At 43.1% G+C, this 26,125-nt stretch overlaps 1 protein-coding gene across 1 annotated transcript in view; it reads right to left on the reverse strand.

The window, feature by feature from the left end:
• Window positions 1-6,335, reverse strand: part of Mcc (MCC regulator of WNT signaling pathway) — a 233,011-nt gene extending 226,676 nt beyond the window's left edge. The window contains exon 1 of the mRNA XM_021150247.2: window positions 5,762-6,335. Within this exon, the coding sequence (XP_021005906.1) occupies window positions 5,762-5,818 (57 nt within the window). The 5' untranslated portion in view covers window positions 5,819-6,335. The remainder of the gene's footprint in view (window positions 1-5,761) is intronic.
• Window positions 6,336-26,125: the final 19,790 nt, after the last annotated feature.

A 26,125-nucleotide genomic window follows, 5' to 3' on the forward strand; every position in this document is an offset into this window, starting at 1 on the left:
ACACGGAGCCTTAGCTGCCAACCTCACCAGCCTCAGCACCCTCTGCCCCACAGTGATTTGGCCAACTTTAATAGGAACCAGAGTTCTGCCAGCAGGGGCAGGAGGAGTACTAGTTCTGGTGACAGTGCCTCAAATATCAAAGCAGCAGTCCTCAGGTGCCTGGGGTACAGCCAAGGGCTGCAGTTTCTATGTCCTCTGTAAGTGTGGATCATTCCTCTCTTATCTGCATCTGCTTTCAGGCTCTGGAAACTCAATGCCTGGAATTCTTCAGCCTCTGGAAGGCCCTTGAGTCTAATCATATCCATTTCATTGTTATCAAAAACACATATCTGAGCACGGCTTGGGGATTACAATACAAATCAAGTTAAACAGGTTTATTAAATAAAATGCTCCCTTCTAAGAACATGGGATTCAAAGCCAAGCGCTTTAACAGAGCCTATTGAAAGGAAGCCGCAGTGAATGCTGCCACTCTAGAGGAAGCCAGCCTCGGCACACGTCAGGCTCTCCCTTTCCTGGGCTGCTCAGCATTGGTAAGACTTGTCACCTTTTCAGATTGTGTGGGACCATGTGTATGTGTCCAAGTGTGGAAATCAGAGGACAATCTTCAACTTACAGGAGTTAAGTCCTCCATGATGGGTTCTAGAGGCTGAACTCCGGTCATCGGGCTTGAGTGGTAAATACCATTGTCCACTGAGCAATCTCACCAGCCTGATGATGTATGCTGCCCCTCGCCCCAATGTCTCATTTTCTGTATCTGTATCATGACTGCAATAATGTCTCTCATGGGATTTGTTTTTTTTTTCCAATCAGCATGCTAGTTCTCTCGCAGTGCTTAGAAAATGCTAGATACTATAAGTCTCTGAAAGCAAAACTAAAACATAAAACTATTGCAACTGCTACCCGACATCAGAATTATGGGACCCAGGCCCAGACAGGCTCTGTCGTTTTGTGGCCTCTGGGGTGGATTACATATGTTCTCAGTCACTTCTCTCTAGGAGATGTGGAATCCATTTCTTCACTCCTTTAACTTTGGCTGGCCACACACAGCTAGCTGTCTCAAACAAAAATGCTGACCCCGTGCCAACCCTACACTTATGAAATCTGGCAGCAGGGTCAGGGATAGAGCTCAAATGCACAAACCCCTGGATTTGATCCTCAACACTAAACAAACTGGGTATGATGGCACATGTTTATAATTCCAGCATGTGAAGTCAAGAGACTACATAGGAAGAACGAGACTAACCTGGGCTATTCAAGAGCTTATCTCACAACACCCCCTACACCCCACCTCCCAAAAAAAAGAAAGTCGGAAGCTTAGAGCCAGTCCTGCCCCAACAAAAGGAAACAAATCCCAAGCAGCAAATGAAGAAAGCTATATGGAAGAGAAGGGAGCTGCTTTGCCAGCTCTGAGGCAAGCACAACCTGTCGGCCACGGGTGTAAGCCTCTTGCTCTGGTCACAGTCATAAGTAATCCACACGAAGTGCTGCCAAACAGCAATGCCAGGAATCAGACTGCTATTTATAAAAAAGGTTTATTTTACTCATACATGTGTCTACAATTCTATATCTATCTGGATATATGTACAGTATCTCTAAACCAACCTCTGATCCAGGGAGGAAAGCAGTAGGTATCCATACATACATTCAAACATCTGTAGGACAACTACCTATGTCCCAGGACCCAATATTACATCTTGGCATGGCTGTGCTGTTGTTTATGGTCTAGGATCAACACTAAGCAATTTATTACAGTGCCATGTGATTCTTTAAAGGCAGAGGCATACAAAACACAGAGTGTGGGGAAGTCTTTCAAGCTGCTTTGCAATACTGATGTAATTAATCTGTGGTGAAGAGTAAGTATATCCATGAAAATGGCTACATACACATCGCCACACAAAATAATCTGTGCAAGAAACAACTGTCCTCCATGCAAGTCAGTGTCTTAATTGGTCACAATAAAGTGACAGGCGTTCAGATGTTGCACAGCAAGTAAAGGGTACTGACTGTGTTCTACTCGAGTGGACAGAAGGATGCTCTGAAGAGACAGACAGAAACACTCTCATCCTCAGCAGCAAGCAGTCTTTGCAAAGCAGTGATGGAGACTTTCTGCCCATTCATTGTTTAAGTAATGTTAAAAGCGCAAAGAATAAAAATTGATTACTTTAGAAAATCCTTTAAGAAAAACAACAGTTCTTTGGTCTCCAGGGGTTTTAAGGATTACCAGGAAATGGGAAACTTCAAAAACACATTTTGATGTCTTCACATAAGTAGGGAGCCGTCTACCAGACAGGCAGACCAAGCAGACAGCTATTCCTCAAGGATGAGTGAACTTGAGTCAAATCTTGATTCTGATGCATCTCAAGACACTTTCTTTCCCAAGTCTGAATAGGTCTAAGAGCCAAGCAGAATGACAGATTGGGAAATGGGGTTCACTCCCTACTGGCCCCACAAGTTTTTCAGAGACAGTGCTAATTGCTGGCCCAAACTCAAACCAATGAGGAAGACACCAAAGCTCTCCCTTGACAGAAATTCTGCTTTGGCAGGGTTAAATGTAATGCTACTGAAAGTGCGGCCAGTCTGCTCAGTCTGCTTCCTGATTTTTTTTTTTGGGGGGGGGGGGGGGGGGTAACGCTGATGGAGCATCATTTAATTTTTTGAGGCATTTTTAATTTGGTTGATGCTGAAATTCTTCTTTTAACCTCACATTAAAGAAAATAAAAACATTTCTGCAGTCTTTGACAGGGATGGGGAACAGCTAAGAAGACAAATCAGCAATTCATGCTTCTCACATTTTCTCCATGTATTTTTGTTACCACTGCTTTTGTCTGCTTGAACTTGATTGCCTGTTCATAGTTAGTGGCAATTTACTCTCTGCAATCAATTCACAGGATCTAGAAATGCTATGATTCAAACTAAAGAATTACAAATCAGTCAATTTAAACAGGGACACGTTGAGGAATTTCCTGTTTCTTTCCATCTTATTCCTTACACTTGCAAAGCAACCAATGGTGAACATTCAGCCCTAGGTCTCCCACCTTCATAGGTCTGGTAGCCATACTACCACATACTACCACAGCTGTCTCCAGGGTGGTACAGAAAAAAATAATCCCTCCACTGGTCACCACAGAAAAGTTTGCTGCTCTCACTAGGGCGTTGGCATGTTTCATTTCATCTAGAAACTAACAAAAGTCACTCCCTCTCATTCAGTATCAACATTACTGTCAAAGAGCGCCTCTCGTGGCTATAGCCAGAAGACTCCTGAAGAAGGGTTTAGCTCTCAAGTGAACCCCAGTAAGGAGACCTCTTGTTGATTACCCTGGGACAGTGATGGGTCCTTTCAGCGACCTTCCTGGTTCACAAATGCCTGGTGAACAGCAGGCATCTGACCCAGCATTTGACCCCTTGCAGTGACCTCCAGTCTGCCTCCGTGCTCATACGGAATATAAAAGGGAAACCCTGAGTGTTTTATTAACCATGCTTCCAGGTGAGGAGGCTGCATCAGTAACTACCATGCAGGAGAGGGTTGCCTGGCAATGCATCAAAGGAAAAGCAGCATTCAAACAAACAAACAAAACAGGGAAGAGAAGAAACTCTATGCTAAAGACCCAGCGTGAGAAATACAAACAAGTAAGTGTATTTATGGATGTTATAATAAAAAGAATAATTGTCAGAGTCACTATCCGCATAAATTGAACTGCCATTCAGGGTTCATAGGAATGGACCACACACCCCTTCTTGCACTACCAAGTTTGTAAGTAAGTACAGAAGTGAAGATAATCAATCTCATCTATTGGCTATGGCAACTATCTAACCTCCAGCATAAAACGGGCAGTAGATGGGGTATGTATGTATGTATGTGTGTGAGTGTGTGTGTAGGACTAAGTAGAGACAGAAGAACTAGGTCATGGGAATCACAACTGGTTCTAAAGAGGGTAGAAATCTGAATGGACACACCCAGAGGGACAAGAGCAGGAAGTCTGATGAGGACAACAGTGTTGGCAGAAAACGAGATGGTTTCCTTAGGGACAAGAACATCCTACGTAATGTTAATTACCATTTTCCCAGCCAATGCGAGACCACAGAGCACCACTGACCCTTCCATTTGCTCCCAAGCTTTACGAGGATTAATTAATACAGTCAGGCCAAGAAAGAGTAGCTTCCTCCCAGCCTCAGTGTCCCAAACTCTCTGAGCTCTTGCTATGCACTCATTGGCAATGCTTCTGCTAGTCAAGTAAAACCACATCTCTGCGCTGTGTCACACTCTTCCTAGCCCCTTCAACAAAACACCTCCAGTGACAGAGGTAAAGCTGATAGAGAGACTGAACAAAAGGGCCGGTCAAAAGGCCTCTCCAGGAGATAACCGTGAGTGGTTTTCGATTATTAAATGGCCCTAGAATCTCAGCTGAATGCTTCTTGGATGGGTTAGTTATGAAGCATGACTATGGGTTCTAGTTCGGATCTGAGACCTTGTCCTAAATAGAAAATTAGCAAAACTCACCCAGTTTCTCATGCCTCCTCTCTCACTTCCATTTGAAAATTACATCCTCACTCAGCATTTCTGCAGCCTTCCACCTCACTGGGGCGTAAACATGGGGGTTAGGACAAGTCTCTGTTTCCCAAACTCTGGCAGGGAGAGCACAGAGGCATGACACGGGGCACCAAGCAGAGTTATTCCTTCCAGTTCTGTTACTGCCACAGCACCCTAGGGTTTACTGCACCCATCTCTGGATTTTCCTCATTAACAGTCCCTCTGCAAGAGTGGCATCCTCTCATTTTTCCTGATGTTTCTGACATCAACAATGCCTGCTTCCCGCTCATTTTCTTCTCTCTCCTCTGATCTCCCTCTCTTCAGCTGCACTTTTAAGCGGCACGGGTGACCTTTGAGACCTGAGCCACTATACCCAGGCAAGATGTTAAGAGGGACCCCAAAGGATCCAAGCAAGCACATAGACCTTGGAACATCAAGTTTTATAGGTTTCCCGGCACTATTCATATATCACATGGAGGCAGACATCACTAAAACTATATTGCATAGGGGGCGGGGGCGGGGGGGAGACAGACATCCCTAAAACTATTCCTCCCCCCCAAACCGTGGCTTTGGGTACCTTACTGCTCACATATTTGCATAGTGTTTGATGCAGCTTTATTTCATTTCAAAGCGGCTCTCTTAACACTTCAGAGTAAGCCCAGGAATTGCAAATGTGGCCTCAAAGACACAGGAGTCCAAATTCTGGCAGGAAATAAAGTTCCAAACAGCTTTGATGTGCTTCCTCCCCCACCCCCTCCAGGGAGCAGGTCATTCATCTCTACCCAGGAAGGAACCACCTTGCCTGAACCCTAGCAAACGCGGCACACGTGGGAGGCAAGTGAGAGGTTTAGTAACCAGTCCTTTCCGGGTCTCCAGCACCACCACGGTCCCGGCCCCACCAAATTAGTTGCTGAGGCTTAAAGTGTAGCGTTCCGACTGCTACAAGGAATGTAGCCTGTGAATAGAGGAGGAGGGAGAGAAGGGACCGGGGTCCAGACTCTTGGGAATAAAAAGCCTAGGTGGCTGGGGTGAGAGCTGTTTCTTTTCTAAGCCTCTAAGTGAAATATCAAGCCAGTTCAGGTCAGATCCTGAGTAGCACAAGTTAAAACAAGATCCGGAAAATCCATCAATCTTCAGTTGTGAAGCTTCCAGAGGTGGGGTGGGGAAAGACTGGGATTGATGCGGGAAGCCGAGGCACCGAAACCCGAGCTCCGGACCTTAGCAGTTCCTTACCTCGCTCAGCTCGGCTGAGGAGTCGTTGCCATATTTCACCGCAACTCCAGAATTCATGCCTGCACTTTTCAGAGCCGGGCTCGTCCCCAGACCTCGGAGCGTAGGAGCCGGGCTTAGGCTGGATAGCCTGGGCTTGCTCCCCGCCGGCACATTTCAGTCTAGACAGCCATTTTCACCCAGGACAGCAGCGAGGCCAGAAAGGATGGAGAAGCTCGTTACCGTAAGTCAGGCTGGAATCTCACCAGCGAGCCATAGCTGCAGGAGACTGGGCAGAGGGTTGCGCTCGCAGCAACTGCAGCGGCCGAGCCGGCGCCGGGACCCGCCCGCGCGCCCACCGCGGAGTCCCGGAGTGATGCCACCCTCCGCGCCGCCTCGCCCCTCCTATGGTACCACGCAGATCCCCATTACCCGGCAGGCGGGCAGTTCACGCCGGCGCCCAGCAGAGCTAGGGAACCCTCCGGGAGAAGCCCGGGCACCAGTGCGAGGACGATATGTGCCTCCGGTTCCCGGGAGGAAAGAGCTGGAGAGAGCCGGAGCCGAGCAGCACTTCACGCCGAAGTTTCCCCCTTTGAATCGTCTGGAGTTGTAAGTGGTTTCTGATTGAACACAGCTGTCTAGCTGCTGGCTAAGGGCTGCGCGGCGGAGGCGGGGCCAGGAGGAGAAAAGGGTGGGGGGAGGGAGCAGAGGAGACCGTGCCGGGAGAGCAGGCATCCTTCCAGGTCTCTGCTATAGTAATTACAGAACCCAGGTCCAGAAGGGAGAGAAGAAACAGGAAAAGCCACCTGAGTAATCGTGCAGGAAATTGAAAAAAAAACCCTTCCCTGTTAGGAGCCGCTTTCCATGATCCAATAAGGTCAAGGCGAACCTGAACATCGTAAGTCGGCCAGCACTGAGCGGTTCTCACGCTACATTAAGATTTTACAAGAGTGTGGGGCGGTCATTTTCCCTGATTAGTCTAAAGTCAGGCTCCCACTTTACGTGGCTAGGGCAGAGTGCATTCTCTACACGTCCAAGATAAAAACATGCCCTGCCCTTGAAAGATTTAAGGCACTCAAGCGCTCGCTCGTTCCTGTCCTCTCCAACCTCCCTGCCTTCCTTAAAAATACATACCTCACCCAGCTTAGCAGTAAATTCCAGCGCCCAGCAGAGGCATGAGATAGGAGTTCGAGGCTAAACTGGGTTACATAGTAAGAACCAGTCATAAACAAACAAATATTATCTTGGCAGAGCTGGGCTGTTTCTTTCTGGAGATTGTGGAGTATGAATTAGAAACGCTCAAAAAGATTACTATGTCCAGTCAGGCTTTGCTCTATCTCCCTTAGGATGAAACTGTCAGTGTACTTGGTGAATACTCTGGGAAAGAGGGGCTACCTGAAGTCTTTTCTAAATAAAGCTAAAAGTCTTCCAAGCCTGGTGGGTGATCACCCTGGTTTGTACTCAGCTTGAAAGCAAGAAGATCACGTGTTCAAGGCCAGCCTATCCAACTTAATGAGACCCAGTTGCAATAAAATAAAGGGCGAGAAGAGGGCTGGTGTGATAAAGTCCCTATGGATCTGAGATCCTTTAAAAGAGGAGGACTGCATGACTGCTTAAGAAACCTCACCAGTGTCTCCTCACACAATGGGAAGAAAATATCTCCACCTCTAGGCAGACCTTGTCACTTCCTGAAGCCTTCTATGAAGAAGCCATTGCATTGTTCCAATCCAAAGTCTATTTTTAAAAACTCAAATAGGATGTTTATTTTTGTCTTAAGATGGCACAAAGGCACCACATTTGCATGTGTCTTTTTACCCATCCCCTTCCTGTTTAGTTCATTCATTTCCTAACAGAGGTTGGGCTAGGATGGAGAATTGTAGCTCTTTCTGGAGTACTGCCAGGCTGCAGAACCTTCCACCTGGCGAGGGGTTGGGAAGCCATGACACTTAACTTACATAAAACATGTCCTGAATTCACCATGTCTGAAGCTGGAGGTGATGGTGTATAGCTGAGCTGACTGTCCTTTAACCCAAATGTGAGAGAGTAAAAGTGTGTCCCATCTCAGAGTTTCCTGAGTCTGGACTATTTGACAAAGTACAGTCTGAGTCTCCTTAAAATAAAAGTCCAACACATGGAATGCTCCAGAATCTGGAATTCTTGAGTTGCCTTTGGTTTTGTTTGTTTTTGTTTTGCTTGGTTTTTTGGTTTTTGGTCATTAAAAAAAGTCTTATGATATCCAGACAGACCTCAGATTTGTAATTTTTTTTTCTCCTTCTGCCTCCCAAGTGCTAAGATTACAAGCATGCAGCACCATAGCTATATGTGTCTGGTGATAGAGACCGAACTCAGAACTTTGTTCCTCCCAAGGAAGTCCTCGACCATCTGAGCCACGCCCCCAGCCCTGAGCCACGCCCCCAGCCCTCGCATCCAGGTTTTTGGGTTTTTTGTTTTGTTTTGTTTTGTTTTTTAACATCGTGTCCAAGTTCAAAGGTTTCAGATTTCAGGGAATTTCAGATTTTCAGATTACAGATGCTCAACCTGAATACATGTAATTTAAAAGAAAATGTAAAAAAAAAAATGAATTAAACAAGTGTTGTTTTAATGCTGTTCTCTTAGTCAAGGTTTGAATTCCTGCACAAAACATCATGACCAAGAAGCAAGTTAGGAAGGAAATGGTTTATTCGGCTTACACTTCCACATTGCTGTTCATCACCAAAGGAAGTCAGAACAGTAATGCACACAGGGCAGGAACTTGGAGGCAGGAGCTGATAGAGAGGCCATGAAGGGGTGCTGCTTACTGGATTGCTTCACTTGGCTTGCTCAGCTTGCTTTCTTATAGAAACCAGGACTACCAGCCCAGGAATGGTACCACCCACAATGGGTCCTCCCACTCAGGAAAAGCTGGGTGGGACAAGCTAATTAGACTATTAAAGTCCAGGAAAGGCGGCTGCCTTATGTAGAGGCAACGGATAAAGACACATGCAAGAGAATCTATACAAAGGCAGTAGGCAGAAATTTTGGTGGAAAAGAAGGTCTACTGGTTAGTTTTAATGTCATGGTGACACAACGTGGAATCACCTGGAAAGCAAGTGTCAGTGACGAACTCCCTGGATCAGGGTGGCCTCTGGGTATGTCTGTAGGGGATTGTTTTGATTGGCAGCTGAGGTGGAGATGTCCTGACCAGGCAGGGGGACACCAGGAGGAAATGCCGGTAGGACATTCAGACAGAGTGGACTACAGTGGATACCTGGCATCCCAGAAATTAGCATGCTCCTGCAGTAAGACTGAGTTCAAGGCCAGGCATTGTGACCCTCTATGTTAGTAAGTTTCAACTGTCAGTTAAAGGTAGACAGTGTGGTGAAACATGATGGAAAATATCAACGGAAGAAGTTGGTAATACTCACTACGGAGCATGCTCAGCAGGGCAGAGACAAGACCTAATTCATATATTTTCAGTTGTACAGTTTACTTTTTTCAAAAGGAGTTGCTGTATTAGTTTGTTTCCCATGACTGTGATAAGACACCATGACCAAGGCAACTTATGAACAAAAGCATTTCACTGGGCTCACAGTATCAGAGGGGTAGAGCCCATGATAGTGAAGTAAGGGCCTGGTAACCAGAACAGCTGAGAGGTCACATCTTAATCCACAAGCAGGAAGCAGAAATAGGACATCAGGAATGGCATGGGTCTTGAAACCACAAAGCCTGACCTCAGTAACACAATTGCAAGGCCACACCTCCTAATCCTTTCCAAACAGTTCCACCAAATGGAGAAAATGTATTCAAACATCCTAGAAGGACCATTCTCATTCACACCACCAATGAGTCATTCCTTTACAGAAAGCATCACTGAATAACATGAAAATCAAGTCAAAGAAAATTCCTTTTTGCTATTGTACATGCAGGAGAATTAATATACTATTCCCATTTTAATAGACTAATTTCATAGATTCTAACATTTAACATAGTACTACTAACATTAAGAAAAGACAGACATGACAGTGGAAGAAAATACTGCCACCCATCAGGCAATATTAGCAGTTTTAATGTGAGGGGGAAAAAAAACTGTATTCTATACAGAAATGCATTAGGCAATATCTAGACTATAATTCTCCAGGACCGAAGCCCACCCCACTTCCTTCAACAAATAAATTACAAGGAAGAAAACAGGTAAGCAAGTGAGAGATCAAAAGAGGTAGAACTCTATAGAATTTCATGGACACACAGAAGCACATAGCCAGTTGCAGTATGTGCACTTTATTGGGATGGTCACCTAAACTGTGAAAATGATGAGCCATAAAACGTATGACATTCAAGCCAGTTGTGGTGGCACACAATCCACACAACTGTAATCTGATAATGTTGGAGGCTGAGGTAGAATAATCAAATGTCTAAGAAGATAGCTCAAAAATAGAACAAATTAAAATTATATTTACATTCAGAAACATACTTTTAATATATTCAATTATTTTAAGAAATTATTTGGTTGGAGTGATGGCTCAGTGGTCAAGGATGCTGGGTGCTTTTCCAGAAGATTCATGTTCAATTTCTAGCACCCACAAAGGCAGCTCACAAACATCTCTAACTCCATTCCAGAGGATCCAATGCCCTCTTCTGGCCACCACGGGCAGCAGGCACAGAACATGTTACACAGACAAACACACAGGCAAAACATAGCAATGCATGAAATAATAGATTATTAATTTCAGATATATTAATAATCATGTGGTCACATTATAAAGTGTCCTTTTAAGACTATATATTGAAATACTTAAGGAGGAAGTAATAAGAGGCCTGGCATTTTTGTCAACTACAGAAAGCAGGGAATGGATGAGTTACTGAAGAAACAAACTGACATAGCTTAACTAATAACCACTAAAGCTGAGTGACAGATAAATACCCTGTCCTATTATACGTCTTTGAAAATCTTCCTAATAAACAAGTTCGTGTGGGCTGTCTCTGCCTTCTGTGCCAAGAATGGGTTCTAGTGCTCATAAGACAGAACAAGAAACTAGAAAAGTCTGTTGCAAATCAGGGATGCTTGTAACTTGGGGAAAATCAATCAAGATGGTAAGAAATGGGTGGATTTGAGATGTAGGTTTTAGGTAAAATTAGCTAGGCCTTCATGAATGCTTGGATATGTAGGTCATAGGACACATAGAGAAAGTTGTGGATGGCTACCCGTTTGGGGACTGAACCAAGAGAGAATGACCAGATTTTAAGGAACTAAGGAGTCTGTTTTAGATGTATTAAATTCGAGTTTCTGGGGCTGGAGAGATATCATAGTGGTAGCGCATTTGCCCAGCATGTGTGAGACTGTGGGTTCAACTCTGATAATGACAAAGAGTTAAGTAAATAAATAAAATTGAACTTCCGATTCAGCAAGCACATAAGGAGATGTCAGCTACAGTTGGACATCTGAATCTTGGGGTGAGGGACAGTTGGGGACATGGTGATGATTTGGCCATCTCCAACATAAGGTTTATAGTTGATGCTGAAAGCCATGAAGATATATGAAGTCACCCAGGGAGAGAATACAGAGTGCAGAGCTCAGTCCCAAGACTCACCGCAGAGACACTGCCATATTTCCAGGCTAGATAAAACAAGATGTCCTTGATTTTCATAGTTGGGGAGGGGTGAAGAATTCTGCAAGGGAGGATTGGGAGGGGGCAACATTTGGGATGTAAATAAATATAAGATTAATTAATTAGTAATAAAAAGGAATCCAACAAGATCAAGGAAGAAAACTTAGAGAGGACCAAACCAGCTGCTCAGTGACAGCATGGATGTGGAGAGGCTCCTTCTAGAAGGGTGGTGAATTATGTACGATGCTCCTGAGAGGCTAGGAGAGTTGACAATGAAACGTTTGCTTCTAGAGATCACTAGTGACCTCCAGAAGAGAAGTCACTTAAGTGGCACAGGTAGATCAAAGAGAGAAAATGTGAAAAGGTGCTTGAAGGTAACTTTGAGAAGTATACTGCCCTAAGCCCAAGTAGTAGTGAACCCTGCCCATTGTGACCAGGCTCCTTCTGTGTGCTACCCTGCTTTAGGCTCAGTCAGTGGCTTACTGCTGAGACATAGCTGGAATGCCCCACATAATTAGGTTGGTCAGTGTTTAAAATTTCTAAGAAGACAAGTATCTGAAAACTATTTTCAGATTAAATCTTACACAGAACAAACAAACAAAAATCTTAACTTTTTTTTTTCCAACTGCAAACAAACCTGAGGAGAGCAGGCACTAGTGTGCTCCCTGATGGCTTGCCTGGGCTGCCTCACACCTGACCCACACACTCCGATTACCTAGAGTCATTTGCCAACAGCATCCCTGCCATTATCAGTGGGAAATTCCAGCTTGAGTTTTGCTACCTCATTGTGGGATGTTTTGAAAATTACCCACAGTGAGATTTTTTTTTTTTTTAAGAAACCCTGTCATTATCAATGTCCTGAGAACCTTTCCTTTAATCTGTTGTACTCCAGATTTCTTTAAAATACATCAGATTCTTCTCCATGGAGGGAAAACTGATCGGTGCAAATTAGGGATTTGGAAACCCCGCAGGAAGAATTTTTTAAAAGGTGAGCTTTAAAGTCATTCAAGGAGTACCTGCCTATGTCAGTAGAAAACAAAAATATGTATTAAGTAGATGCGGAAAGATAGATCTAGTAAAATTTCAAGAATATTCTGAAATTAAATGAATTCCAAATGCCTGCCACTGTTATTTCTGGAGCCCTGTGGGCTAAAACAGAATTGTCCCGTTGCTCCTTTAGCTAGAATGCATTATAGCAATAGCTAAAAAGGAGCACAGACAGATGGGCGCTAGAGATGGTGATCAGATAAGAGAACTCACCGAGCAGGTTCAGTGTACTGGCTTCTGATCTCTAGCACCATAAAGGGCGAAGGACAAAGAAGTAATCTGTGTGCCTTACATAACTAATGACAAAAGATGAACGTTAATGTGGCATTGTACCAAGCTGAGATGAGGAAGGAGGGTCTGGCACAAAAGAAAGCCACTTTTCCTGGCTCTGAGACCACACAGTGTTCAGTAATAGACTTCAGTGGTGAGGGCTTCCTATTGGGACACACTGAGTTGTGAGGAATAGGCTCTTGCCTTCTCCCAGGGTTTCTTAATTGGTTTGCACAGCTGTCAAGAGATCAAACTTGCCCCTCTAAGCAAATGCTTTCAAACTGGAATTTTCTGCCATTACCCTTCCTTGTGCCCTTGTGTTTTGCTTTTGTTGTTCAGCTATACCTTAAGCCAATATCTTTTTATGTGAATACTGAACAGTTTCATTGAGTATCATCACCATAAAATCACGTACAAGCTGAATTTGTTCCTTTCCACCAAAATCCAACTTCAAGGCTGGCACGAAAGCTTACCTGGGAAAGGTAACTGCCATCATGGCGGATGACCCAAGTCTCATCCTCTGCTCCACGTGGTTGGAAGAAAGAAGGAAATGTAATAGAATCTTTTAAAAAGCTAACTTTAATTACACTTTTTGTAAATGGAGTGCAGTGGAAGTTTTTTGTCTTGTCATGTGATGCAGACTCACGTGGTGTTTTGCTGACCAGTAGAAGGATGTGTGATGTTTGGAGAGAGTATAAATAGGACTCAATGGGACAGTGATGAGTGCTTGCATTGCTAGCCCTGAGACAGTTGTTGGTTGTCAGTCTTCCCTGATTGTCACTTTGTTGAAAAAGGCATGGCAGAGAACTTCTAAAGGCATTCCAGCTGGTCCTGGTCATTCCCACTGATTCATGCCATTCCGGAGGTGGAGGACTGGTGGTTTCTGCTGGACCATGCCATCGCTGTTGATTCCTGGTTGGTATCCTAATACTACTAAACTGGACTGCTGTTATCCTGACCAATGGAGAATGGAATTGCCCCAAAGAACTACTTCTAAACAGGTCCACATCCCCTTGTCCTCTTTACCATCTTTTCTCCCCTGCCTTTGGACAGTTTACTAGGAAAGAGGAGAGGGGGGTCCATGCAATCGAGAACCCTTATTAAAAGTAGGTTTTGAAAAATCTAAGTCTATAATGGAGTCTATAATCTTAGTAATTTCCAATTCTTCCCCTTCTCTTCCACCCTTCTCTCTTCTTCTGCTTTATACAGCATCTCCCAAGTGTTATTTTAATAACCAACTGAATGATATGATTCAAGTCTAAATCATCTCATGTACTCTAGCACAGGTATTTTTCTCCAAAGTGTATAGCTTTGTATCATGTTATGCTGTAAGTTATATTTTAATATTTTGTTAAAATATAATTTGTGCACCAAAAATATCTAATACATGTAATTCAAATTTTAAAGATAATTCAGAAGCACAGCTCTTGATTAGAAGTGGCAGCCCTGAGTTTCATCTCCAACACTGGAGAAGAAAATAGGAGGGAGGGATGGGGTACTGAAAGAAGGTGTCATGGCTCCAGAGACTGTGAGACCTGGGAGAATGGAGCCAGTAAATTAGGCGGACTAAAGTCTCATGCAACAGCCAGCCTTACTCAGAGCTTCAGAAAAGAACAGCTGAGTAATATTCTCAAGAGTTCAAGCCCATGTGCAATGACAAGGACAAAACTGTACAGAGCAAAAGTGTCTTTCCATAGACATAGTTTAAACATTTAACTGAACAACAACAGCAAGCAATAATGACTAATAAGAAGTAAACTCAATCCTATCTGCTACATCTGGGAGGAGCATAAAAACACATTCCAAGAACAATTTCCTGTTTTAAAGAAACGGAGATCACAAGGCTCTTGTGTTCTCAGAGTATTCTCACAAACACTCAGAATTCTCCTCACATTAACTCCATTCCTGGACCATGTTCCAACCAGGACCGTGGGACAGAATGAATGTATACAATTGCGTTGCTGTGAATTTGTTATTTGGACATTTCATGGAAAGACAGCACACGTGCATCTGTATCTGGCTGCTTCCACTTAGTGAGTTGCAGAGGCTCACTTGGGTTGGTGTGTATATTCACGGCTCAGGCCTTTTCCTTGCCATACTCTTCTGTGCGCATCATGGTTTCTTTATCTGCTTACCAGCTTATACACATGTGAGTAACTCCCACTTCCTGACTGGTCTCGTAGTGCTTCTAGAAGTACATGTTAGCAAGTTTTTCTGTGGATGTATGTTTTCAGTTCCCTTGGAGGCTTGTGCACTTGGAAGAAGGATTACATGGCAATGGGGCAACTTTTTGTTTCACATTTTAAGAAACAAATTATTTTCCAAGATGGTGGAGTGTTTTTAAAAAATTCCCACTAGCAATGTTTGTGTTTTAATTTCTTTGACATTATTATCAACATTGCTTTTTATTAGCTTTGTTCTGAAGACTGATAATATTGAACTCCATGTCCTTATTGGCCACTCATATCTTCTCTTCAGAACCCAGGGCCTCAGTGAGCTTCATCTCCAGCCTAAAATATTTTAAATTGGGTTGCCTTTTTATCATTTATTTATTTGTTGTTTGTTTGTTTGCTATGTCCTGGAGATTGGACCTTTATCACCTACAAACTTTCATTTTTTTTTCTCTTCCACAGATTGTCTTTCTCCTCTCTTCACAGAGATCATTGAAGAATAAAATATTGAAATGTTGATAAAGCCCAGTTTACCTAAATGTTCTTACTGTGACAGTTAATCCTGCTCATCAACTTGATTGGGTTGAGAGACACCTAGAAAATTATTCAAGCCCAGCACAGACTTTACATCTGTCTGTGAGGGTGTTTCTAGAGAGGATTAGATCATGAGCGTTATGACCTAATAAGTGTTTAACCCACTGATGGGAACAGGATCTGAATAGACTCATGAGGGTGAAGAACTACAGAAGGTAGGCAGGCTAGCTTGGAGGCAGTAAATCTCTGGGTATATGCCTTTGGAATACATACCTCAGCCTAACTTGCTCATATCTTTCTTTCTCTTCAGCTCTCTCTCTCTCTGCTTCTTGTCCATCATGACATGTTCAGTCTCCTCTTCCTGCACAGGGTTCTGCTGCCATGATCTTCTGCCTTTCCATGGGTTCAGAACCAGCAGAGCCCATGATTATGGATGGACTGGAATCTCTGAAACAGTGAGCCTAAGTCCTTTCCCCATACTTGTTTCTGCCAGACATTTTGTCACAGGGAAAAACAAGTCACTATGCTTCTGTTGTAACAGTCAATAAACAGTTGCCTAATGTAAGATCAAATAGCTTTTTGTCCTCCTAATGGCCTTACAGTGTTACATTTTATGATGAGGATAGTGATCCATGTTGAATTACATTTTTAGGGTCCGTGTGTGTGTGTGTGTGTGTGTGTGTGTGTGTGTGTGTCTGCCTGTCTGTCTGTCTGTCTGTTAGCATTGCTGTGGCTCAAACCCAAGGTCTTGTGCATGGTAGTCTACTCTCTGTCATTGAAATATATTCTCAGCTCCCCAGACTTTTTTTTTAAATATCTAGTTATTCTGGGATTATTTATTGAAACAGTTACTCTTTTCTCATACTAAATTGTTTTTGGCACCCTTGTCAAAACCAATTGACAGTAAGTATGTTTATTTATAGAGTTGTAAATCTATTCCATATGTCTCTATGCCTATCTTTGTGCCAGTATTTCATGATCTTAATTAATTTGGGGGTATTTTTGTTGTTGTTGTCTGTTTTAAAAACAGAAAGTATTGTCTGACTTTGTTCTGTTTCAGGGTCGTTTGGGCTGTTCTAAGTCTCTCGTGTTTCAACATGAATTTTGGAATCAAGCTGCTGGTAGGCAAAGAGGCCAGGATTTGGAGGCATTTACCGCTTAATATTAAGCCTGCTGACCCGCATATGGGGGCTGTCTTTTCATTTACTTGGGTCTTTGCTTCACTTGGGGTTTTAAACAGTTTTTTATGTCTCTCATTAAATTTATTACTACGTATTTTATTTCTCCTCCTCCTCTTCCTCTTCCTCCTCTTCCTTCTTCTTCCCCAGCCCCTCTCTTAGTTTTGTTGTTGTTGTTGTTGTTTTTTGTTTGTTTGTTTGTTTTTTAGACAGGATTTTTCTGTGTAGCACTTGCTGTCCTAAACTCTCTCTGGCCTCATCCTCAGAGATCTGCCTGCCTCTGTTGCTTGAGGGTTGGAATTAAAGGGGTGCACCACCACCACCACCTGGCTTTTACTTTTTTTAAAAATGATCTCATGTAAATAGGCTTTATTTATTTAATTTTCAGATAATTCATTGCCAACATATAAAAATTAACTAATTTATGTTATACTGATTTTATATCCTGAAATCTTCTCTAACTTTTTTTATTTCTTAATTGTCTGCATGCAAGATCTTCTGCAAAGAAAGGTAGAGTTTTACTTCTTTAAATGCATGTCTTCTATTTCTTTTTAATCATTTCTTTTAATCATTAGATCCTCACCAGGACTTCTCACAGTTATCCTGTTGTTGCCCTGTGTCGTGTGGATCCTGCAGCTTTGGATCCACCGGATTGGTCCTTTCATGAGTCCCAACCATTTGCAGATGATATAGATTTTGGGGCACAGCATCTCAGAGCCATGGATATAGGTCTGTGTGGTAGCAGAGCTGTTGAGCCCTCCATCTCTTCCTTATCTATACCACCACAGGGAGCTTTCCAGCACTGCTCTGGCTAGGCAATACCACAATCAACAGGAGGCAGGGTCTCCTACTCTCATGTCCTCAGGGCTGGCTCACCAGCACCCATGACTCATGACATCAGAGCTGTCTCCACTGTGCTTCCCAGTCAAGGTCTGAGGCCCACCCACTCAAGTGCTGCCAGCAGCAAGAGATGGGGCCAGCTCTCCAGAGCACCAGCTGAGTCCAGTGAGGAGCAGGGCCAGTTGGTCCCCAGTGGCTGCCCTGGCCAGGGACATGCCCATGTTCTCTCATAGTACTATGTGCACAGACATCAACACTGACCCCTGCCACTGCATGGCCACAAAGTGGACTCAGACATGTCCCTCAGGGGCAGCACTGGCTGAGACCTCACCATAGCCTTAGTGGGTAGAGCTAGCCATTCACAACCAGCTACTCCTTTCCACCCTCAGTCTCCAGTTCCATCTCTCTTTATAATGTTCAAGCTGCTCCACTTCTCTCTCTCTCCCATTTGAACACCACATGCCATCATGCCTGGCCCCCATTTTTTAAAAATTGAGACAGAATCAAAGAATTTTTTTTTACAAAAATTACCAAGTACATATTCTAATTAAGTTATAATATTTTCATAGAACTTCCTAATGATATTTGAATCAGCTTCTTTCAGCATCTTTATAGCTCATTTATTGTCCTGTTCTAGGAAATGTCTTTTCTCACCTTCCTTTCTTCCTTCCTCCTTTCCTTTCCTTGCCCTCCCTCCCTTCCTTCGTTCCTTTCTGCCTGCCTGTTTATGTTTCAAATTCTTACTGACCTTTAGGCTTTCATGATCCATGACTTAACTATCATGTTCTAAACTGCTTACTTTGATTTCTTTAGTTATGAGGAATGAAGCTCTTTAAAAACACTGCCAGACTCGTCATAACCCTCCTATATGCAAGGCTACCATGGTAGAGTCCTCTCAAAAGCTCATGTTGAAACTTAACCCCCTATGCAACAGCATTAAGAAGTATGGCTTTAGTGGAGCTCTGAAGTCACAAATAAGATTGCCGCCTATATAAGAAGGCTTGGAATTAAAGAGAAACTCTTTCTCCTGTCTGCTTTTCCATTGTGTGGATACAGCATTTCTCCTCTTCAGAAGATGTGGTAACAAGGTGGTCCTCGATACACACCAATCCTACAGGCAACTTGATCTTGCACTTCCAAGTCTCAAGAACTCTGAGAAGCAAATTTCTGTTCCTTATAAGTCTCCCCGATCTGTGGCATTCTGTGACAGCAGTGTATCTAATGATAGCACCTTTGGCTGGAGGGAGAGTTTGCAGAGACATTTTGCATGTTAGATTTTTCCATCACTGGGACAGATACCAGAGAAACAATTTAAAGGAGGAAAGATTTATTTTAGCTCATGGTTTCCATGGTTTAGTTCAAGCATAATGGCTCTGTGTATCTGGGCTATGGTTAGGCAGAATACCATGGCAACAGAGAGCATGACAGGGACTGCTCATAGCATTATAACCAAGAGGCCAAGAGAGGTAAGGAAAGAGTCTCTGGGCCAAGTAGTCTCTTCAAAGGCATGTCCCCAGTGATGAATCTTCTCCAACAAGGACACACACACACACACACACACTCATGTAGCTGCCAGTCAGTGGATCATTCTAGACCCCTCACAAATTACCCATTTGTGAATGACTGGACCTACAATATAGAGACTAAAGCTTCAACAAACAAGCATGGGGAGTTGTGCTTAATAACTAAACCATAATAAACATTTGAAAACTTTAGTTTTTATTTACTTTATTTTATTACTTTGCTTTCTTCCCACACTTCCAAAATACAAAAATTTATCCCTTTACTCAGAAAGCTCAATCGATATTATTTTCCACATCGCTAGCTCTGGCGGCAGTAGGGTATTCTAGTGCACGTCTTGCTTGCTTCTTCCCCAGCTGGTGGCACTGTTTGAGGAGATCCTGGATGTCTCAGGAGGTACAGGCTAGCTAGAAGTCTCTAGGTCAGGCCAGGAAAGACTGCAGTCAACCCCTGGCCCCTGCTTTCCTCTGCTTCCTGGTCTACTCCAAGGTGAAAAGCCTCTGCCACATGCGACCACTGCTATGATCTGAGCTGTGCTCCCACTGCTATGATCTGAGCTGCTGTACCACGTCAGACCTAGTCCTTGAAGCCAAAATACTCCTTCTTTCTTTTAAGGCACTTTTGTCATTATACAAAAATGATGAACATGGTAGCAGAAGTGTATCATATGGGAATAAAAGCTAACCCAAGTTCACAAACAGGTATACAAACAAGAAATGAAAAAACAATTTTGAATTACCTTCCTAATCAGGAAACTTTTTTTCCCTAGTTCTGTGATGAATGCCATTGGACTTTTGATGGGATTGATTTAAACCTATAGGTAGTTTTTTATGATTTTTTTCCTTTTTCTTTTTTTGTTGGATATTTTCTTTATTTACATTTCAAATGTTTCCCCTTTTCAGGTCTCCCCTTCAGAAACCCCCTATCCCACCCCCTCTCCCCCTGCCTCTATGAGCGTGCTGCCCCACCCACCCACACACCCACCCACTCCCATCTTCCTGCCCTGGCATTCCCCTACACTGGGGCATCAAACCTCAGGCCCAAGGGCCTCCCCTCCCACTGATGTTCAACAAGGCTATCCTCTGCCACATATGTGGACAGTGCCATAGGTCGTTCCATGTATAGTCTTTGGTTGGTGGTCCAGTCCCTAGGAGCTCCAGGGGGCCTGGCCAGTTGACACTGTTGCTCCCTCCATAGGGATGCAAACCTCCCTCAGCTCCTTCAGTCCATTCTCCGACTCCTCCGTCGAGGACCCCACGCTCAGTCCAATGGAAACTTTTTAAATTGACCATTTCTTTAGATGATTGAGACAAAAGTATCAAATTAATGCTATTTTATATTCCATCCTTATTTGTCCAAAAAATAGTTATTACTCACTCTAGGCCAAACATCATGCTAGGCCCTAAATGTATAATGACATCTACAAAGAGGTATGTCATCATTGTCTTCATGTGAGCTTTCTGTCTTATATGCAAAGATGGCCATGCAAAGGCCTTTTCTCAGAACTCAGTCTTCAGTGTATAACATAACTCAGAAGTATGGTTTACCTCCTCTAGGTTTTTTTTTTTCTCTGTTCTTCCTTACACATCTACCACTACTATGAGAATCTGGCTGATCTGGCCTTCTGAACATGAGACTTGTGAATCTGTTGCTCCTCTCTCCCTATTAGATCAGCCATCAGCCAGTTTATCTTTAGGTGTATGAATGAGTCCACACCCATGATAGCTATGAATAATAGTTATCCTGATAGCCTACAATTGACCCCAGCTAGGTCATCAGCAAACACTTACTGTTGAATGTCACTCCACTCTCTCTTGGTGCCTTATCACACAATCTCACTGCAGCAACAGATACTTGACACATCACTCAATCATAAAAATAAACATTAGATTGCAGTGTGTTCTCTGAAGATCAGCAATAGTTTCTCTAACCTAGCTAGGTTAAGAGATCAAGGAACACTTTGTGTTTTGTTTTTAAAGAGAAATACATGTACCACCACTACCCGGCCTGAGTAACAGACTTGCCAGACTGGAGAAATGGCTCTGCAGTTAAGAGCACTGACTGTTCTTCCAGAGAGGCCCTCTCTCCAATTCCAGACACCCACATGGTGGCTCACAAGCATATGAAATTCCATCCCTGCCCCCAGGGGGGTGTCTGACACCCTCTTTTGGCCTCTGTGGGCACTGCATGCATAGACAGAGGCAAATGAAGTACACATGTAAAATTAAAACCTGGAAAAATTAAAATAAGAAAAAGAAAGATATGTAACCTTAGATCTAAAAGATATGCAGGAGCTAGAGAAATGGCCCATACCTGATGCTCTTCCAAAACACTGGAGTTCAACTCCCACAGCATTTATGGAATGTCTCACAACTGCCTGTAGCTCTAGCTTTAGGGGATACGATCCCTCTTCTGACTTCCTCAAGCACCTACATTCTTGTGCAACACACACACACACACACACACACACACACACACACACACACCATCTATTTCTAAAACTCATATACCTGTGTTAAACATAAATAAAAATGTACAGAAATGAACTAATTGAGGAGTAGGGAATGGGGTTATTGAAATCATAGGAATACATATGCAAAAGTTCTGTTACAAGATGAATAAATGCTGAGTTATTTACAAGCTGATGTGGATAGAGCTTGGACAGGAAGGGAATAATTCAGGCAGGGAAGGTGTAAAGATAAGCCATAAATAGAATAAGCAGAAAGCCTTAGAGACTACACAAAGGACCTGAGACTTGATCCAAATAATTGTGCGGAATGCTGGTTTCAGACGGGCGAGAACCATGGATCTTCTCACGAAGAGTGACAACAGACGGCAGAAGAGAGAAAACAGAGGGGGAGGGGACTTATGGTGACCATATGCTCAAGACACATTATATACTCTCATGGAAATGTCCTTTATGGCACCCAGTACCATGCACAATGAAAACATGTGTATTTTGTTGTAAGGTACGTATGGAATTTCTCATTAGACAACTTGACATTTCCCCACGATTCTCACAACCTCTAAAACAAGATTATCCACCCACTTGTTCAATAGTCATTCATTGAGAGGATCTAGAATAGAATGAGTAGATGACTGGGAGATTCAGGGGATGAATGAGCCTGGGACAAGCCATCCAGGAGGCCCTGGAGAGAAGCAAAGACAATACTCCCATTCTTGATCTGCTCACGGCCTAGGAGGAGAGATTCACTCCTATCACTTTGGTCATAAAAGACAGGCCTCATTGTTAATCCAGGTAAATGCAAGTGGTATACTTTAGATAGCTAAAAAATATGACGTGAAATCACGCAGCCAATAATTAGACGAATAAAATGAGAAAACAGTTCTCCAAAGATGAAATACATATGGCCAATGAACACACAGGGAAATAGTCAACATCACTAGTTATCAGAGCAATGTAATAAAACTACATTGGCATTTCATCTCGCCCCAGTCAGAATGTCAGTCATTAGCAAACAGATAGCAGCCAATTGTGGATCTGTTTGAGTTTGAGGACAGCCATATCTACCTAGTAAGTTCTAAGACAGCTAGGGCTATGTAGAGAGACCCTGTCTCAAAACAAAACAAAATCAAATAGGAATAAGGGTTGGCAAGGATGCGCACAAAAAAAAAGGGGCTATGAATTAGTCTAGACAGAATGAAAAGCAATACAGAGCAACCTCTAAAACAGTGGTTCTCAACCTGTGGGTCATGACCTCTGTGGGAGTCACATTTAGACAATTCTGTATATCAGATACCTACAATTACAATTTATAAATGCATGTGTATATATTGACATGAAAGAAGAGGCAAAACTTTGGAAGAAAATGAAGAGAAAAAGGGACAGGAGAAGGAAGATAGGGGAGGAGGGGGTTACTAGGGAGCATATACTCAAAACATGTTATATACTAGCATGGGAATATCTTCATGGAACCCAATACCATGAACAATAAAAATATATCAATTAATGAAGGCGGTGGTTCTGATGCTAAGGTCTTCTTCCCTAATTGGTTCTTGATTTGTCAGTAAAGAAGGCCAGGGGCCAATTGCTGGGCTGAAGGTACAGGCAGAACTTCTGGGAAAAGGAGACACCAGGAAGGAGAGGGAGTTTCTGCCATGCTTTGGAGGGAGAAGAACACAGCAACCATGTGAGGTCTCAGGGTGGGGGCTGGGGCTTGTGGCCACCACTACAGATGGGTGGCCAGGGATACTTGACAGGGGCTAGGTGGGACTAGTCACGGAAGTTTAGGTCAGGTGTTGAGACAGAGATAATAACTTGGTAAGGGCATGCTTTTCCAGGCAGGAGATATCAGCACCCAGCAATTGTACCAAAAGGGCAAGTTATAAAGGAACAGACTCTGTGTGTGTGTGTGTGTGTGTTTTGTCCAAGGATGCAAGGGAAGCTGGGCGGGGGCTGGTAGTGAACCACTTCCTGGATCAAAGGTGGTAGCTAAAACTAGACAAAAAAAAAAAAAAATTACAGCATTGTTTTTGTTTTTCCAAGGCAGGCTTGCACTAAGTATTCCTGGATGTCCTGGAACTAACTATGTACACCAGGCTGGTCTCAAACCTACAAAGATCTATGTACTCCGCCTCTCCAGTGCTGGGATCAAAGGCATATGTCAATATCCCCAGTTAAAATATTCTTTTTTTTTTTTTTTTGGTTTTTCTAGACAGGGTTTCTGTATGTAGCCCTGGCTGTCCTGGTACTCACTTTGTAGACCAGGCTGATCTCGAACTCAGAAATCCACCTGCCCCTGCCTCCCAAGTGCTGGGATTAAAGGAGTGCGCCACCACCGCCCAAATAAAATATTCTTTAAAAAATATAGGAGCTGCTCTGGGACTTGAATCTTTCTACCTTTGGCCTCACTTGATCAAAACCCCACCTCTCAGAGGTCAGCCCAAAGATCTGTGACTGGTCACTCTGTTTTCCCAAGAGTTTTGCTCATTTTTCTGGATTCTTATTGGGCTGGTTAGCTTTGTCAACTCAACACAAATCTAGACATATCTAGAAGAGGGAATTTCAATCAAGGGATTAGCTTGTAGGCAAGTCTATGGGGTGTTTTCTTGATTAATGATTGATTTGGGAGGCCCATATCATTGTGCCACTCTGGGCATGTGGTCCTGCATGTATAGAAAAGCAGGTTGAACAAGTCAGTAAGTAACTCTCTTCCACAGCTTCTGCTTCAGTTCCTGCTTCCAGGTTCCTGCCTTGAGTTCTTGCCCAGACTTGCCTTCATGATGGACTGTATTCTGTAAGATGAAGTAATCCCCAAGGCACTTTTGGTCATGGTATTTTATCACAGCAATAGAAAGCAAACTAAGACACTCATAGACTCTTGGTTTGTGGAGTTATCAATGAGCTGTGCCCAATGTCAATACACACACACACACACACACACACACACACACACACACAAACTATCTTTAAACAAAATGCACTAGAGGACTAGAGAGATGGCTCAGTGGTTTAAGAACACTGGCTGCTCTTTCCAGAGAACCCTGGTTCAATTCCCAGCACCCGCCTGACAGCTTACAACTTGTCTGTAACTCCAGTTCTAAAGGATCTGGCACCCCTGCACAGACGGACGGACAGACACCCTGCATGGCAGAACACCAATCTTCATAGAAATAAATAAATCTTAAAACAAACAAAGAACGCACTAGGGCTAAGCTCAGTGTTTAAGAACACTGGCTGTTCTTCCAGAGGTCCTGAGTTCAATTCTCAGCAACCACATGATAGCTCTCAACCATCTGTAGTGGGATGCGATGCCCTTTCTGGTGTATCTAAAGACAGCAACAGTGTAATCATACACATAAAATAAATAAATAAATAAATCTGTAAAAACAAAACAACACACTATAAACTCTCAGTATTCATATTCTATGCACATAAATTTGTGATCTTTATTACTGAGCAAAGAGCTTTTAAAATACTGAGAGGATAAACATAAATCCATAATTTACTTCTGTCTCACAATTCTCTTTCTCCTGTCATTTCTGCTGGGAAATGTCCAAGCTTCTAACAACATCCACGTCAGTGACCTTTGCTTCAAAGGCATGGCTGTCTTCATTATAAAAGCTTGGGTACCCTTCATGTACTGAATGTCGTTGTGGAGATAGTGGATATTAATTATGGATAATTATGGCAAATTATGGATATTAAATTAAGACACAGTAGATTGTTCTATTGAATAGAATGAATACAAAAATATTGATACATTTTAATTGTTCAATTTCAGCCTAAATCCTACCACACACATTGGATTTAGAATGTCGTTTTAATTACGTCATATAAAAAGGCTCAGTGGCATCTGAAGGGCCAAGTGCTTTTCATTCACTGTTTCTCAACAAGTGGCAGGAAGAAATGGAATTTTTGTATCATCTCTTCTTGTAAAATGCCCAAGATAAGAAAGATGCAAAGAAGAAAAAAAGGAGCAGGAAAAGGAGGAAAAAGGAAGCCATGAGGAGATTTTTGTTGTATTAAGTAGGAAACTCTGCCGGGCGTGGTGGTGCACGCCTTTAATCCCAGCACTTGGGAGGCAGAGGCAGGTGGGTTTCTGAGTTCGAGGCCAGCCTGGTCTACAGAGTGAGTCCCAGGACAGCCAGGGCTACACAGAGAAACCCTGTCTCGAAAAAAAAAAGTACGACACTCTGCTTAAAATTAGTCAAACTTGCAAATAAAAGACTATAAACATAGATTGATAATGTCTCTTTGAAAGCTTTGCCTTGCTAACTAATTTGAATGCACAAATAATAAGAAAAAGAGAGAAGTCAGTTTGCCAAGCCTCATCTGCTAGGAAAGCCAACAACAGAATTGAAATCTCACAAGTGTTGAATATTTAGCTACAGGTCATTTCTATTTCTGTCATGAGTCACTAAGTTCTAAGAGTGAGAGAAACTACATTTCACATCGCCCACACGAGCCCAGGCACATCTAATCTTCCATCTCCGCGTTTAATTTATATCTGCAAAGTGAATGAACGAGCAGCTATGGGGATATAAAAGCCAGGGTCAAAGAAACATAATGCATGATTCTATTACACCTGATGCCCAGCTCTGAACAAATAAACTCTATTACATGCTGGCTCTGGATCAAGAGAGTATGGCAAACCATTCTTCCCCTACCAAGCAGACATGCAGAATGTCCAATACATTCAGTGTGATGCACTGACTCTGTATGTGTGTGTGTTCGCTCACATGCATGCTTTCATTTCATTTAATTCCATTCATTCCCTT

The sequence above is a fragment of the Mus caroli genome, chromosome 18 (genome assembly GCF_900094665.2).
Source record: "Mus caroli chromosome 18, CAROLI_EIJ_v1.1, whole genome shotgun sequence".
Lineage (NCBI taxonomy): Eukaryota > Metazoa > Chordata > Mammalia > Rodentia > Muridae > Mus > Mus caroli.